Raw genomic sequence first — 18,282 nt, forward strand, 5'->3', positions numbered from 1 at the left:
GGCTGGACTCTTTTTGTATTCACTGTTCACCAACATGTCCTTTAAATTTGTAGATCTTCTAGCCGTTATGTTAGGAAGGGGGTCTATTAATTCTGCAATTTCAGATGACCCTGTTAGTATGTGCCAATGGCGGTCCAACATTTTATGCAGTTTTTCCCAGTGGGCCCCATACGTGGTGATCAGTCTAACCCTACCAGCATGTCCTCTTGTGCCCCCATTGTCACAGGGATTTGTCCTTGCTTTCCCAGATTTTCCTCTGTCAAGTAGCTCTTCTCTCTCCCTTCCCCAAGCTCTTTTCAGAGCTCTTCGCAGGATTTTATGTGGATATCCTCGCTCGCGGAATCTACTGTACATTTCCCGGGATTCCTTCCTAAAGTCATCATCAGATGAACAATTTCTGCGCAACCTGACAAACTGTCCATATGGGATGCCTCTTTTTAGATGGTCGGGATGGTGGCTCGTAGCATGGAGAATGCTATTTCCTGCCGTCGGTTTACGGAAAGACGATGTACTGATTTTTTCCCCTTGGATTGAGAGCATTAGGTCCAAGAAAGATAGACTTTCGTCACTAAAATTGTACGTCAGTCTTATATTCTTCTCGGAGCTGTTGATGCCTCTCACAAAACGATCCAGGTCGGCAATTCCCTTTCTCCATACTAAGAGCACATCATCTATATAGCGCACCCATAGTGCGACTCCATCCGCAAAGTCAGGGTCCTGGTAGACCACTTGTCGTTCCCATAGGCCCAGATGGAGGCACGCATACATAGGAGCGCATGCCGCCCCCATTGAAGTGCCCCGTATCTGTTTGTAGTACTGACCCGAGAATGAAAAACAATTATTACCCAGGATCAGGTGCATTGCTTCTACAAGGAATGCGTTATGGGCATATGCACATGGATAGTGCTCATATGTATAGAATTCCAAGGCTTTTAGTCCCTCCTGGTGGGGAATAGACGTATATAATGATTCCACATCAATACTCACCAGGAGGGACCCAGCCGGAACCCTAAAGTCCTTCAAAACTCGCAGGACATCACCCGTATCAAGGACAAAGGAGGGGAGTGACATGACAATAGGCTTCAACCTAACATCCACATATTGGCCCAATCGCTCAGTTGGTCCACCATTCCCAGACACTATCGGGCGTCCTGGGGGGGGGGGGGTGTACTTGTTTATGGATTTTGGGTATAAAATATAAGGTGGGTTCAGTATATTCTTCCACTCTTCAATATTCCCACTCCATTTGATCCAGTACCCCCGTGTAGCGTGCCTCATCCAGTAGATCGTTTACTTTGTGTTTCACTTGTGGAAAGGGATCTTCTGTCAGTTTTTGGTATGTTGCCTGTGACCCTCTCCGTTGTGTTGTCACTGCCACCGCAGATTGCATCTGGTGTATGCGTGGAGTGACCCGCCTCTTCTCCGAGGACTAAGAGGAGGGAGGTGGTAACCTGTGATTGAGGAGGCTGACTCTGCTGACACATAAAAGGAAATGGTGGATACGCCTAGCTTACATCCTGACGAATCGCCCACTAGAGGGGCGGGAAACGCGTCGATGGGCGGAGCCTTTACACCCTGGTGACGCATCCCATGCCAAGCACTGACGGTGGGAGCGCTTCTACACGGCGTCCCACGTGCTAGCCCGACTGACACCATTGCTGGAAGCATTGCTGGCGGAAGAAGCCAGGCCAGCCACGGACTGTGACCTATCCACCGCATATAGCGAATACCCTGGTGCAGGACCTTCCGGACAAGCCATGCCGAGCACAATGATGTGGGTACCCACGAGAAGATTAAAGCAGCGGAGGTGGTGAGATTGCTACAGATTACTGTTGCGCAACTTCTGGAACTGCTTACTAACCAATATCACTTCTTGTGGCTTGCATTAACCCATACTTTATCGCTGCTGTGCAGGCGGATCCTATGCCCTCTATGGGGAGCTTACAGCATTCTATCCATTAGATCTATGATTTTCATGTCTGTCTGGGCCCGTGTGTCAGTATGCAAGGTACTGGTGTGTGTAATGCCGGCATAGCTTAGTTAGTTAGAGGTATGTTGAGCATATACAAGAGGTGTTCTGGCTCCAGCAAGAATTTTAGCTAGTTTTAGATTCTGCTGATTTTTGCATGCAATCAAGCAATTGTGTATATTTAAATTATCTGAATTAATAAACTTGTACTATCTGGTTTAACTTATCAAGAACCCTGCCACTCTCCAATTTTTTCAATACTTTAATGGGGTGATATGTTACACTATTGTGATACCAGGAGTCAATATATGAGAATATGATTATGTTTCTCATTACTGGGAGGTATGTGACATTATATTGGTATCAGGCACAGGACGGTAGACTGGGAGATTATGGTTCACAGCAACGTACACAGTGAAGATGCATTGAGTTAAATGACCCATTTCACAATGAGTTCTCAGTAAGGCTTACTTAACACAATGTTTCACAGTTAAAGGAATCAGAAACTGAGAAGGATATGGCTTTTTCCTTTTAAAATAATACCAGTTGCCTGACTCCTGCTGATCTTGTGTCTCTGATACCTTTAGCCACAGCCCTTCAACAATCATGCAGATCAGGTGCTCTAAATGAAGTCAGACTGAATTGGCTGCATGCTTGTTTCAGATGTGTGATTCAGCCACTACTGCAGCCAAAGAGATCAGCAGGACTGACTAGCAACTGGTATTGTTTAAAAAGAAACATCCATATCCCTCGTAGTTAAGGTTCCCTTTAAGTAAAAATAACCATTAGGATTTTTTTGTAGTAGGTTTAAAAGGTAAAGACCTTTTCTGAAAAAGCATTGCTGAGTGCTGTGTTAAAATGAAACAAAACCATGTTTCAACCACCAGCAATAATAATAAAAATTAACTTTCACAAAAAGTTGCCATTTTAAGGAGAGAGGTTGTCTGTTGTTCTTACTTCTTAGCATAGAGCCACCCTACTCACCTCCCCCTGCTGCTTGCAGATTAACTATGTGGCCCACACTGCAGCTACAGCAGACTCTTATTATGCGCCCGGCGGATCGCTCAGAAACAGCCGTATCAGTCCGCCGACAGTGCGTACACACGCCGGACTGTCGTTGGCACGCCCACCCAGCGGGAGGCAACGACGGACCCGTCGTTGCCTCCAGTCCGGCGTGTGTACGCACCTTTAGGTTCAGCTGTAGCTGCAGTGCTGGCCACAAATGGCTAATCTCTTCCCAGGAGTGGGAGGAGTTAGGCTGGATTAAGTGATTTGTGCTGACAAGGGAAAGTCTGGCTAGTGCTCTCTTTCTGACTGCAGGGGCAATGGTGGGATAGAGGGAGTGGCTAGCACAGCTTTGTCTGTAGTAAAATTGCACGGTAGTCTATACAGGAAATTGAGAGTAAGAGCCAGACAGATATATTTAATTTATTTCTATTTATTGCAAAAAAGTACAAGGCCTTATTAATATTTATTATCATGTGCATTAACAAATGTGAGACTGAATAAGAGCTGTGGAGTCAGTACAAAAATCATCCAACTCCAACTCCTTAGTTTATGAAAACTCAGACTCCAGGTACCCAAAATTGCTCGACTCCACAGCCCTTGCTGGCCTATGGAGTGGGTACAAAAATTATCTGACTCTGACTCCTTAGCCATGACTATACAGCCCTGGACTGGGGCTTTAGCTCTTTGCTGAAGTGCAGCTGCAGTTCAGGCCACAAAGTACCACCCTGTTCAGTATGAAACAAAGCTTTTAAGACCTGTGCACACCTTCCCAATTTGACTATATTGCACCAGCAGCATTATTAATATGAAGTACTACCTAACTAAACCTTACCCACTTTTGAAAACGTGATAGGTGGGTTCCTGTATTAAAAGTCAGACTACTGCCATTTTAAAAACACAAATTAAAAACACAAACGCAAGCTAAAAACAGCAAAACACAGCCAAAAAACACAGCCTAAAAACGTAAACCCAAAACGGTTCTAGGAAAGGTGCTACCAGGCGCACTTGCGATCTTGGAACCAGGAGAACCACGACAGTAGATAGATGGAGAGAGGCCAATTACATAAGAGGGTTATAGGAGAGGGAGAGAGAGGGAAAAAAACATTTTAGAGGTAAAAATTTACTATTTAACCACTTAAGTACTAGTGGTCTCTGCCCCCTTAAGGACCAGATCTTCAAAGATGAGTTGGCACCACCCAAGTAACTTATAGCTATTTTAATGGAGAGGCTCCAATGACAGTCCACTGTTTCGGGCTCTAGGCTTTTTTTCAAATTGCAATAGCCGTGACAAACAAACAACATACAAGTGCATCTTATGCTGGGGATACACGGTACGCTTCTATACTGTGTATCGAGCAGCTGATCCGGCCAGCTGATAATATTCAGCTGGTCTGATCACGCTGCTTGACCCCCGCCCGCTCGATCCTCTCTGGCGGACAATGGCAGGGAATCGAGCAACTGATAAGGAGCGCCGGCGGGGACGAGCGGTAATTGATCCGCGGGGACACAGGGGGAGTCGATCCGGCGGCTAATCGGCCACCGGATCGACCCGTGTATTCTCAGCATTACATGTCCCACAGAGTGTGAACCAATCAACCCTACTGTGGGCGGGACTAAGCGGCGGACCTGATGGGGTACTGCTTCATCTACAATCAGCTTGTGCATAACTGTGCTAAATGGCATCACTGACACCCACCTGTCTCTTTAGTGCCAGAGCCGCCATCCCTCCTGCGCTCTCACCATCGTCACATTGATGCGTCCATACTTCCACATCACATCCGTACTACTACGTCATCAAAGGGCGCCCATCTCGTAACTTGGGACTACGTCCCAGGGAGACGATGGCGTCATCAGAGCGGCGGTCCCGGCCAATAGGAAAGCCCTGAGTGGGTCCCCAGTTGCCATGACAGCATAACAACAATGTACTGCATAATAATCAGGAAAAAACTGAGGAGGGAACATCACTGCAATCCTGCCCCTTCCTGTCTGAAAATATGACTTTAGCCAGCAGTCACATTTTTGAAGAAGTGATTGTGGAGGAAGTGGGGGGAGGAAGAGAGGAGCTGACCATGCACAGAGGCATCGTGGATCCTGCATGAACATACCTTTGTAGCTTTTTCTCGGGACAGGCATGCATTCATTATCTTATTATATATTTTGCCACGATTTGTACAAGAACTTTGTATTAGAAAAATATAATCCAGTTTGAGTTGACCAAGAAAAATAATACTTCCCAACTCCATACAGCAATCCCTTCCCCCTCCCTGCAGAACCCTTTTCATAGCTAACATTAAATTCTACTTCACAATATCCATTCCAGGGTTACCGAGACCTCCATAAAGCTTTTCTATCCCTGCTGTCTAGCCTCACTCCTCTCCCTGTGCCTAGCCCTAACCACCCAGCTCTCTTGGACATAAGCCTAGAATAAATACCCTCCTTAAGCTCTACCCCTTCCCTCAATAAGCCTACCGTATATTCCGGCGTATAAGATGACTGGGCATATAAGACGACCCCCCCCCCAACTTTTCCAGGTAAAATATAGAGTTTGGGATATATTTGCCATATAAGACTACTCCTCTTCCAACACATACCAAATAACAATTTAAAAAAATCATATACTGGTGCTATGTATGAACAGATACTGGTGTTGTACTGTCTGTGGTACCTAGTATATAACAGTATATAGTCAATTGACTGGTTGGATTGGTCAACTCTCCTTGTCTACCTGTTTATCAGAACGGTATGCAAGAATAGATCGCGCTGTGCCCATAAAAATGCCTCTTTCACCTGTCTGGCCCACCCTCGTATCCTATTTACCTCCTTCTCTGTCTCTCAGATCTCACACATGTGCGCCTGCGCTGCTTCACTGCAGTCCTCTGCAGCGAGATCTGAGAGGCGGTAACAGGATAGGAGGTATCACCCTGCATCAATGATACCCGGTGTATAAGACGACCCCCAACTTTTCAGAAGATTTTCAAGGGTTAAAAAGTATTAAGTATTATTATTAAGTCTTATACGCAGGAATATACAGTAATTGTAAAATCTCAGTACTTCCCAGTACTTCCCTTCCCTATTGGCAGGCTGCTAATAATACTAACATCAGTCATCCAACTGAAGCGACACCAAGTCCCTTCTGTAGCTCTCAATTGTTTAACTGGTTCTCGTTCCACGGTTTTTACGCCTTAAAGTTCCTGACATTTTTGAAACTTTAGCTGTGTCGTTTTGATACAGCTGTAACTTTTTAATTATCTATGCCATCTTAGTGATACATATCATTATTTTTTTATTTTTATTTTTTCAGTACAATTTAGGCTTTCTTTGGGTAATATTTTTCTCCCAAAACTATTTTGTTTTATAGTCCATTTTTTGGGGGAAAAATTAGGCGTAAATGCAGAAAACAAGCATTTTTCATTCATTTTTCACCCTTCCTAATTTTCACATCACATCCCACTGTTATAAAACATTTATAAATAAATTATTTGGCCCTTCCCGATTTAAAATGATACCCATATGCCACATTTTACTTCTAGCTGAGCATGACGTGGACTGTTATCCCCAACCTGCACGTCTGTGGCGATCGAATGCGTTCGCTGGGGTGACAGTTCAGGGGGCATAGAGCTGTACAGATGCATCACTAGGCAATGGCAGAACGTTACATCTGTAGAGCATTGGGGCCTGAAACTTTCCCCCTAGTAACTGCATCCGATCGCTACTGGCGGCAGTCAATAAACGTTTATAAACAGGTTTAGGTATTGTAGGGGTTAATCATGGGTTAATAGGCTAGGTTTGGGTTAAAAATTAATGGGGAATTAAAAAAATATATATTTTATTTTATTGGGACTATGTCACTTTATTTATTTATTATTTTTTTACTTTTACAACTTTTTTTTTTTTCTAACTTTATTGAATGATTGTTGCTAGCTAACAGCAACAATCATTCACTTTACCATGCATGTGACTGTGCACACGCGGTCACGTGCGAATGCACGCGCGGCGGCAGACAGTGGGAATTCATGCAGGACGTAGATTCTACGTCCTAGAACACACAGGGGGGCTAATTAGGACGTAGAATCTATGCCCTGAAACCTTGATCAGTTAAAGAGACACTGGAGCAAAAAAAATTATTATATAATGAATTGGTTGTGTAGTACGGATAATTACTAGAACATTAGTAGCAAAGAAAATATTCCCATATTTTTATTTTTAGTTATATAGCTTTTTTTTTTTTTTTTTTATAACATTGCATCATTCTCTAATATTTGCAGTTTACACATTACTTAGCATTCTAAATGACTTTACAGAGCAGGCCAGTGAACTACTGAACTGTCCTCTGCAGAGAAAAAGAAAATAATCACTGACAGTTGAGATAAGAAGCTTCAGCAGACAGAGCTCTCTGTGACTTTGAAAGTGGTGGAGCTCAATGGCTCTTTTGCAACTGGAGTTTCTTAACTCTTCCTGTACTGGAAACAATATTTAACTTATGTCTCTGCTCCTAATGTTTTATTTCTTAGCTGTACTACATATACAAATCATAGTTACGGTACATAGTTATTTGGGTTGAAAAAAGACATACGTCCATCGAGTTCAATCATTATATCATAATTTTTTTTCTCGCTTCACTGTCTCTTTAAAGTGTACCTGAACAAAATAATTTACTTAAGAAGAGGGAAGCCCCAGGATCCCATAGATCAATTGAGCAATGGCTCAATTCCACTATATACAGATTTGCAGGCTTTCCCTGCATGCGAGCTGCACTGGGAAATGCTGCCTATGTGTAACATGGCTTGCCCTGGATGGCTTGCTGCAGATTCATGCAGCACGCAGCTGAATCTCTATAGGCAATGCATGGCGTGGCTTAGCAATTTGGGCTGCGTCTACACAGCAGAGCCATGGCTGAATCGGAAATGGCCACGACTCCCATTAGAAATAAGCCGTTATGCTGGGAATACACCATACGTTTTTCCGCTCGATAGATGGGTTCATAGTTACATAGTTACATAGTTATTTTGGTTGAAAAAAGACATACGTCCATCGAGTTCAACCAGTATAAAGTACAACACCAGCCTGCTCCCTCACATATCCCTGTTGATCCAGAGAAAGGCGAAAAAACCCTTACAAGGCATGGTCCAATTAGCCCCTAAAGGGAAAAATTCCTTCCCGACTCAAGATAAAATCCCTGGATCAACATCATTAGGCATTACCTAGTAATTGTAGCCATGGATGTCTTTCAACACAAGGAAAGCATCTAAGCCCCCTTTAAATGCAGGTATAGAGTTTGCCATAAAGACTTCCTGTGGCAATGCATTCCACATCTTAATCACTCTTACTGTAAAGAACCCTTTCCTAAATAAATGGCTAAAACGTTTTTCCTCCATGCGCAGATTATGTCCTCTAGTCCTTTGAGAAGGTCTAGGGACAAAAAGCTCGTCCGCCAAGCTATTATATTGCCCTCTGATGTATTTATACATGTTAATTAGATCCCCTCTAAGGCGTCTTTTCTCTAGACTAAATAAACCCAGTTTATCTAACCTTTCTTGATAAGTGAGACCTTCAATCCCACGTATCAATTTTGTTGCTCGTCTCTGCACCTGCTCTGAAACTGCAATATCTTTTTTGTAATGTGGTGCCCAGAACTGAATTCCATATTCCAGATGTGGCCTTACTAGAGAGTTAAACAGGGGCAATATTATGCTCGCATCTAGAGTTTTTATTTCCCTTTTAATGCATCCCAAAATTTTGTTCGCTTTAGCTGCAGCTGCTTGGCATTGAGTACGATTATTTAACTTGTTGTCAATGAGTACTCCTAAGTCCTTCTCCAAGTTTGATGTCCCCAACTGTATCCCATTTATTTTGTATGGTGCTAGACCATTAGTACGTCCAAAATGCATGACTTTACATTTGTCAACATTGAATTTCATCTGCCATGTATGTGCCCATATAGCCATCCTATCCAGATCCTGTTGCAATATGACACTATCTTCCTGAGAGTTGATGATTCTGCACAATTTTGTATCCTCTGCAAAAATAGCAACATTGCTCACTACTACATCTACTAGGTCATTAATAAATAAATTGAAGAGCACTGGACCCAGAACAGACCCCTGTGGGACCCCACTGCTAACAGTCTCCCATTTTGAGTACGATCCATTGACCACAACTCTTTGTTTTCTATCCATTAGCCAGTTCCCTATCCATGAACACAGACTCTTCCCCAGTCCTTGCATCCTCAACGTTTGCACCAGACTTTTGTGGGGAACAGTGTCGAAGGCCTTTGCAAAGTCCAAGTATATCACATCTACAGCATTCTCCAATATCCATATTAGCATTCACTACCTCATAAAAGCTGAGCATGTTAGTCAAACAGGACCTGTCTTTAGTAAACCCATGTTGATGCTGAGAAATAAGATTATTTTCTACTATGAAGTCATGTACAGTATCTCTTAGTAACCCCTCAAATAGTTTGCATACAACTGATGCTAAGCTTACAGGTCTATAATTTCCTGGATCTGATTTTTTGCCCTTCTTAAATAATGGGAAAACGTGGGCTGTACGCCAATCCACTGGGACTCTGCCAGTTGCAAGAGAGTCACAAAAGATAAGATAAAGGGGTTTATCTATAACTGAACTTAATTCCCTTAGGACCCGAGGATGCATGCCATCCGGGCCAGGTGCCTTGTCTATTTTTAATTTATTTAGTCTTGCCTTCACTTCTTCCTGCGTTAAGTATTTAATATTACAGTTAGAAGATTGAGACTCTTCCGCCTCTGTAGTTTGCAACAGTCCTGTTTCTTTTGTGAAGACAGAAGCAAAGAAAGCATTTAATAACTCTGCCTTACCTTGGTCATCCACCATTGAGTTCCCACCCTCATCTTTTAGGAGTCCTATACAGTCAACCTTTCTTTTTTTAGAGTTAATGTACTTGTAAAACTTTTTGGGGTTAGATTTGATATACTTAGCGATTTTTGTTTTTCAGCTTCAATCTTTGCCTGCCTAATTTCTTTTTTACAATTTTTATTGCACTCCTTATAATTGCTTAGTGCAGCCTCGGTCCCCTCCTGTTTTAAGACCTTATAGGCATTCTTTTTCCTCTTTATCTTTAACCTTTCTATTCATCCATAGAGGCCTTTTTTTATTCCTAGATATTTTGTTTCCATATGGGATATACATACTACAATATTGATTGAGTATAAGTTTAAAAGCTTGCCATTTCCCTTCAGTGTCTTCCCCTTGTAGTACATTATCCCAGTTCACCAAACTTAGTGCCTGCCTAATTTGATTGAACTTTGCTTATCTAAAATTCATAGTTTTAGTGGTCCCGCTGCCCCGTGGCCCATCAGTCACCAGATCAAACGTTATCATGTTGTGATCACTATTTCCCAAATGTTCTTGAACCTGCACATTTGATACATTATCTGGTCTATTCGTTCGATAGATCATTTCAGACATGTCCGATATTCCTTCCGATCGGTTTTTGGGTTGATTTCTCATAGAAGTGAATGGAAAAAGATAAGAAAAACGAGCGGAAGATAAGAGAAATTAGCGCACAATCGAGCGGAAAAAAATGATCGGATGGAAAATCGAGCGGAGAAACGTATCATGTGTACCCAGCATGAAACACTGCACTTCCTACTTCAATGGGAAGCTTAGCTCCAATGCCAAAGTTGAGGAAGTAATTACATTATCTTTGTTTCCTTATCAGCCATTATTAGTAAACATTGCTAGCAGTGTTTCAGCTGAACACAAACAAAAAGTGTACACAGAAGGCAAATCACACTGGATACATTATAAAACATAAATACAACAGCTATGCAATAATTTACAATGGCAGCTTTTAGAGCAGATAAACTGTACTTTGGAAATTTGTAATTTATAAATGGACAATAATACCTATGCTCAAAAGCAAATATGATAACTTTATGGGTAATATAAAAAAGGAGCAAAACATGTTTTTACTGATTGTTACGGTAGAGTTTATTCCTGTTTTTAATGAAAGTCTCAGGCAGTGGCAAAGGACAGCATGGGAAGTCTCTGGAGGATTCAGAGGGCTTCCCTCTCCATAGGTATTTACTTTTTTACATTTTTTTTTTAGGCATTGGGTTCTCTTTAAATTGGCACTGACTGGTTTGTACAAGCTTTCCCTATGATTTATAATGGTGTGATGGTTAATGTATGTTCTCTGTATTAGGACCTTGCCCTGCACGCCCTGCTCCGAATCCTTTGAATGGACCCCGACCCATCCCTCACCAGCCGTTCTGTTATAATGGAAGAGCAAGAACCCCTTTGCCTGCACTTAGGAACCCAGCATTGCTCGTCACCAAGAAGATAGTGGACAGAGCCATCAATTTACAGAAGAAGGTAATACCGTCAGGGTCATGTTATCAACTGGAGTGTCTGCAATCATAAAAGATTTTGCAGATTGACTTTTGGTGTTGGTTATGTTATGTGTTGGTTATGTTATGTTATCAGGTCACCTCTCAGAATGGCATTCAGGTGTTGAATCATGGAGGACCTTACCCTCTGCCAGCATCAGTCAACAATCAGCAACCTCTGAGACCAGAAGCCCTCCCTAAATCACAGGTACAAAAGGTCATTTTGTTATCACTTGGTCCAAGCTGTCTTTGATTAGTATATTTTTCCATCAGAGGTAAATTAAACTGTGAGCATAATTCACAAGACAGATGTCAGGTTTTTTTTTTGTTTGTTTGGTTTTTTTAACCAAACTATGCAATTATGGGTAGATTTGCCTTTTAAAGTGTAGTTTTATGGCTCTTCTCATTCTTACTTAGCAGCTAAAAGATGTCAGTACACAGACGACCCCTCCTTTCCCTGCAGCCAATGCAGACACAAGTACAAAGCAGCTGGACTCTATCAGAGGTGAAATCCTCAGACTGACGCAAGTCATGCAGTCTATGATTGAGAGACAAAACCGATGGGAACAGGAGCAGATGAGGCAGAGACAGTGTCACCACCAAGAGGTGCTTTCTCAAATCCAGCAGCTGGGAGTGACATTGGAAGCAAAGATTGCCCAGAGCTCAACCTCTTTCACTAGTGCCCAGGAGCTTGATGTTCCCCTCCCCGATTTAGGACATTTCAAGATGGAGCTGTAAAGAGAGTTACCTCATCCAAAGCATCACAAATAGTTTTTGGTCGACCATTTTTTCCCAGGAAATACAAACAGACTGTGGGTGAAACTTTTAATGGAAATAAAGGATGGCATTGTACTTATAAACACTGAAAATCGCCAAACTGGAATCCAGATAGGTTCACTATGGGAAAAATCGGGGCAGATGTACAAAAGCATTGTGTTTTGCAGCTAGTGCTATTCCCCATAGCACCGGCAGACATTTCTTTTATCACTGTCAGTCTTCATTTCTTTACTGTTGTCCTCCTCACCATGTTTGACTGTAAGCGCCTCCTCTTCCTGCAATCCCTACCCCTTTACTGATAGGGTCCAACTAGTGCAAAACACTGTCCCAGTGAGGCACACAAGGAGTAACCTGTCATACTGATCTCCACAGAGTGAGGCTATGTACATGAACTAATAACAGGAATCACTGTTACTGTACTCATTTGTACTGAAAATAACATCAGGCAATCCATTCTCTTGGCAGCACTTTGACCACAGCTTATGGGTCTCTGACTGACGTATGGCGCATGCACCTGCCCACTTTCCACTATAGCCGGATACAGAATACAGCAGGGGCCATAAAAAACAAAACCGATTTACTATTACAGAATTTCTAATATATCTGGGTTTACAATACCAGGCATTACTCCCATATACTTCTAATGGTGCTTGACTGGGACCTGAACATTTACTATACCAGAAGTTTATATTATATCAGATTTTAGTATAATGAGATTATACTGTACTGTAGTAACTAGTAGCATTGATTGGTTTATTGGGGTGAGTTAATAAAGGAGGCGTGCAGTGAAGAACAGGCAAGTGAAGTTGCTGATCACTTCAAACATTCAGTAGCAGTATGTGGTATGCTGCTAAATGTAAATAGCAGAACGCAGAAACAATTGTTCTTGCAGGCAATACCTTTTCAAGGTACATACACACATCTAATTTTTGCAAACAACCGGTCGATCGGACGTTTGAACGTCAAATCGGGTGTGTGTACGGTTGGTCGTTCAGCTGATAAGGCTGGACTTGAACGATCCGCTTGGCGGAGTCTTAGCTGAACAACCGACCGAACACACGCCCGGTTTAACGTCCAAACGACCGGTCGTTTGAAAAAATCTGACGTGTGTCCGAGCCTTTAGTGTGATAATGATGGTGAGTATTCCTGCATTTCTATACTTCTGATCTCTTCCACAGCACTTTACAAAGTATTAGTTACAGTCATGGCAGAAATTGTTGGCACCCCAGACATTTTTACAGAAAATTAAGTATTTTTCTCACAAAAAGTACTGCAGTAAAATATATTTTGCTATACACATGTTGTTTTTATTCCCTTTGTTTGTATTGGAACAAAACAAAAGAAGGGAGATGAAAAAATTAAATTGCACATAATGTTACACTAAACTCCAAGGACAAAATTATTGGCGCCCTTCAAAATTGTGGATAAATAAGATTGTTTCAAGTATGTGATGCTCGTTTAAACTCACCTGGGGCAAGTAACTGGTGTGGGCAATTTAAAAATGCAAGCTGTTAATGGAAACCAACATCCTCCTCTAGTGGTAGACAGGTCACGTGTATGCTCGGTGTGTATTCGACCCCACAAGTGGGGCTTGCACTCTTTTGCAGGTAGGCACTAGTCTGTTTTTAAGTAGCGCTGCTCATTTCCTTGCTATGTACTAATGTAATTCGTTTTTGGTCAGCTGCTCCCACTTAACAGCCATGCTTTTGGTGTATATGCAGAGCTTCTGTTTGGGTTCAATGTGCGTTTATAGTTCCTGGGGGGGCTCAGCGCATCTCTGATGGAGGCCATTCGGAGGCGGCCTGGTGTTGCGCTGATCCACCTTTTGCGCAATTTAAAAATCACACATGAAAGCAGATAAAAAGGAAAAAAGTTCACTTAGGGAACGTTTCCACTATTGCGTTGCGAAATCGCTGCGGCAAAATTCGCATGTGGATGTGAATTTCGCATGCGGGTGCATGTGAATTTTCATGCAAATTCGCATGGATGACGCTGTATGCGAATTTAACCATGGCAGTGCCGGTGTGCTTTTCCATTGATTTCCATGCGAATTCGCATACCAAAGCCGCAGGCGATTTCCCTATTAAATACATTAGCGGCGATTCGCCTGCATTCCACACACAAACGAATTCTGAGGGCTCTGCCATGCAGAAAAATCCTGCACAGAAAAACGCTCAGGAAAACTGACAAGTGGAAACAGGCTCATCCACTTGTATTGGCTGTGCAAATCTGCATGCAGGAAACGCATGCAGATTCACGATAGTGGAAACGGGCCCTTAGTCTTTGCATTGTGTGTCTGTGTGTGCCACACTAAGCTTGGACAACAGAAAGAGAAGAGATCTGTTTGAGGCCAAAAACATCAGCAATCTCAAGGTTACAAGTCCATCTTCAGATATCTAGATTTGCCTTTGTCCTCAGTGCGCAACATTATCAAGAAGTTTGCATCCCATGGCACTGTAACTAATCTCCCTGGGCGTGGACTGAAGAGAAAAATTGATGAAAGGCTGCAATGCAGGATAGTCCGGATGGTGGATAAGCAGCCCCAAAATAAGTTCCAAAGAAGTTCAAGCTGTCCTGCAGGCTCTGGGAGCATTAGTGTCAGCGCAAACTATCCAACGATTAAATTAAGTGAAAAGCTATGGCAGGAGGCCCAGGATGACCCCACTGCTGACACAGAGACCTAAAAAAGAAAGACTACAGTTTGCCAAAATGTACTTCAGTAAGCCAAAATCCTTCTGGGAAACATCTCATGGACAGATGAGACCAAGATAGATCTTTTTGGTAAAGCACATCATTCTACTGCCAAGAAAAGGACATTACCTACAGTGAAATATGGTGCAGGTTCAATGCTGTTTTGAGGTTGTTTTGCTGTACTGGTGCCTTGAATATGTGCACGGCATCATGAAATCTGAGGATTGCCAAAGGGTTTTGGGTCACACTGTAGAGCCCAGTGTCAGAAAGCTGGGTTTGCGTCCAAAATCTTAGGTTTTCCAGCAGGACAATGACCCCAGATGTATGTCAAAAAGCACCTAGAAATAGATGGCTGCAAAGCGCTGGAGAGTTCTGAAGTGGCCAGCAATGAGTCCAGATGTAAATCCCGTTGAACACCTGTGGAGAGATCTTAAAATTGCTGTTGGGGAAAACGTGCCCTTCCAATAAAAGAGACCTGGAGCAGTTTGCCAGGGAAGAGTGATCCAAAATTCCAGGTGAGAGGTGTAATAAGCTTATTGATGGTTATAGGAAGCAATTGATTTCAGTTATTTTTTTCCGAAGGGTGTGCCACCAAATATTAAGTTAAGGGTGCCAATAATTTTTTCCAGCCCATTTTTGGAGTGTTGTGTGCAATTTGCTTTTTTTTTCCTCCCTTTTTTTTGTTTTGTTCCAATGCACAAAGGAAATAAACATTTTATATAGCAAAATGTGTTACTGCTATACTTTTCTTTGAGAAATGCTTGATTTTCTGGAAAAAAAATCTGGGGTTCCAACAATTTCAGCCATGACTGTATGTAACTTTAATTGGATAGCCATTAAATGTATATTTTCTGAAGAAAGCATCTAAGAGCATTCAGTCATCCTGATGGAAGAGAATTGAGTATTCTCAAAAATTACTTCATATGTAAGGAGAGTAGAGTTTGTATCATTCTCCAGTCATCTTTCAGGACAGCTCCGCCCCTGAGGATGCACAAGCCTAATAAAAAGAAAGAAATACCCTCAGTAACAATCTCACACACTTTCCTTATAAATTCTGCAGGTACCCAAATATAAACAAAAAACGTAAAAAAGGTTACATAAAAAAGGATGTACGAAATGGGAGGAGGTGCCCCAAAGGTTGTATGCAATAAATTCAGTCTTACCTCTGACAGAAGGTATAGAAATTAAATTTGACACCAGAAAGGACAACGCATTTCTCAGGACCTGCCCGTTTCTTCAGGTCGATATATAACTTAAGTCTTAATACAGCTGAATGCACAGTCTTTGAGCGACAGGTCCTGCAAAATGCATCATTCTTCCTGGTGTTAATCAAAATAAATCTTAAAGAGGGACTCCAGTGAAAATAACATAATGAAAAAAGTACTCAATTTTTACAGTAATTATGTTTAAATTATTTAGTCAGTGTTTGCCCATAGTAAAATCTTTTCTCTCCCTGATTTACATTCTGAAATTTATCACATGGTGAAATTTTTACTGCTGGCAGGTGATGTAAGAGGAAGGAGATGCTGCTTGCTTTTTTGGCGGTTGAAAACAGCTGTTATTTCCCACAATGCAACAAGGCTCCCACAGTGTGATGTCAGGACCATGGTCATGACATCACACTGTGGGAGCGAATTTACCACAATATCAGCCATACAGAGCCCCATGATGATCCATTTGAGAAAAGGTAAATATTTCTCATGGGAAAGGGGGTATCAGCTATTGATTGGGATGAAGTTCAATCCTTGGTTGTGGTTTCTCTTTAATTTCTATACTTTTAGTCTGAGGTAAGACTGTTTCAGTGTCCACTCAGAATTGATCGCATACAACCTTTAGTGTGCATCCTCCCAGTTTGTATACAGCTCTCCCTTCCCCCAGAGGTGTTCCCTGACAGAGAATCCCTGTGATATTTATCCAGTGGGTTTTTCTGCACAACCCAACCTGGAGAATATTTCCTATCCGCGTGGAGACAGTATTCCAGTTGCCTGATACTGTGCTAGCCTATCAACAACCCAGTTTTGTAAGTATCGGTAGTATTTGTCTCATTTGTTATCCTATTGCCTGAAAATACTACACTGTTTGGTGTTCCTGGTGTTCTCTTTTTATTTTATTTTTTTACATCCTGGTCCCTGATGTTTGTCTCCCAAATTTCATCCACCGGATACTTTTCACATACTGTAAAAAAAGGAGTACACCTATTCACTTACCTTCTGAGGTTGGGGTATAGCCAAGAACTCTATTGGGTACAGTCTAGATACAACGCATTTCATGGGACAATTGCTACTTTCCTCAGGTAATAAGTACCAAATGGTTTTAGGAAACAAGGGCCTCTGGTAGAGTCAGATGAAACTCCATATCAACTCAATAAAATTAAAATTCATCTAATAAGAAATTGTTTTTTTCCCAGAACGTCCCTGGGATAGCACCCCTCCTCTGAGACTTGTCTCCCTCCCACTTCTGGACAGGAAGCTATTAATAAAATAAATTTGCATAATGGACAGCAGACATAAATACAAGCCACTCACAGATGTTCTCCAGTTGTTTTTCCTGTCCCGGACGGAGGCGGTGGGGAGGTCTCTATGCTCCCATGTCAGGTGGCAGGTGCAGCGGTGGAGCAGGCAAATCGGGCTGAGCAGGGGACTCAGTGTGCCGCGCGTCCAGCGTATGGGAGGCTTCTCCACGGAATCCGGAAGATTTATGGACGGCAGAGCGCTTTCCGGAAGTTCCGGTGGAGGCGCAGTGACGTCATGCGCAGGCGTCCCGCATGACGGAGATCACGTGACTGGGCTGAGTGCAGGCCGCGGCGGTGATTGGAGGAGCTGATGCGGAGAAGTGCGGACCAGCTGAGAATCATCAAGGAGGAGGAGCTGGAGGTGAGGGTAGGGCTTTTAAGCCCAAAAATTGTTTTATGGTCTCAATGCTGCTGGTGACCATGGAGGACGCCGCAGGCCTTTCTAATCTGCAATCTGCAGAGTCTGGCCCTGAACCCTCTCTGGTGAGCAAATGTATGGTCTTTTGCGGACACTGCTGTTAGTTTACACTGAGGGGACTGATGACTTTTTTTCTGTTTGATATTTTTCAGCCCAAACCTGCTAAATCTGACAAGAGTGATAAAGATAAAGACAAGTCATCTTCTCAGTCCACTCAGAGTAGACATGCATCAACCTCCAAAGAAAGACGATGTGTTATATGTAGTAACCGTATATCTTCATCAGCTCCTACCTCCAGGAAATTATGTCAATATTGTACCGACAAAATTGTTAAAGACGAATCGCCAGTTGTTTTCAAGGATTTAATGGGGTGGATGCGTTCAGAGATGTCTTCTGCTATAAAGGATATAAAAGACTCAGCTATAGCCTCTACTTCTGCTGCGGCTGCTGCTGCTGTTGCTTCAACTTCTGCTTCTGTGCCTCTGGATAGCGATGTTCAGATTCAGGGGCCCCCCTCTATTACTGATATCTCTGTGCG

General features: G+C 42.5%; 1 protein-coding gene across 7 annotated transcripts in view; it reads left to right on the forward strand.

Moving 5' to 3' along the window:
- LOC137524479 (uncharacterized) overlaps nt 1–18,282 on the forward strand; it is a 128,483-nt gene that overhangs the window by 11,928 nt on the left and 98,273 nt on the right. For 5 of the 7 annotated variants that reach the window (XM_068244395.1, XM_068244396.1, XM_068244397.1 and 2 more), the window contains exons 3-4: nt 11,163–11,332; nt 11,444–11,554. In XM_068244395.1, coding sequence (XP_068100496.1) covers nt 11,163–11,332; nt 11,444–11,554 — 281 coding nt within the window. Of the gene's footprint in view, nt 1–11,162; nt 11,333–11,443; nt 11,555–11,763; nt 12,216–18,282 lie in introns of those variants that run through there. The other 2 variants (XM_068244394.1, XM_068244393.1) reach the window with 2 other exon arrangements.

The sequence above is a fragment of the Hyperolius riggenbachi genome, chromosome 7 (assembly GCF_040937935.1).
Source record: "Hyperolius riggenbachi isolate aHypRig1 chromosome 7, aHypRig1.pri, whole genome shotgun sequence".
NCBI classification, from domain to species: domain Eukaryota; kingdom Metazoa; phylum Chordata; class Amphibia; order Anura; family Hyperoliidae; genus Hyperolius; species Hyperolius riggenbachi.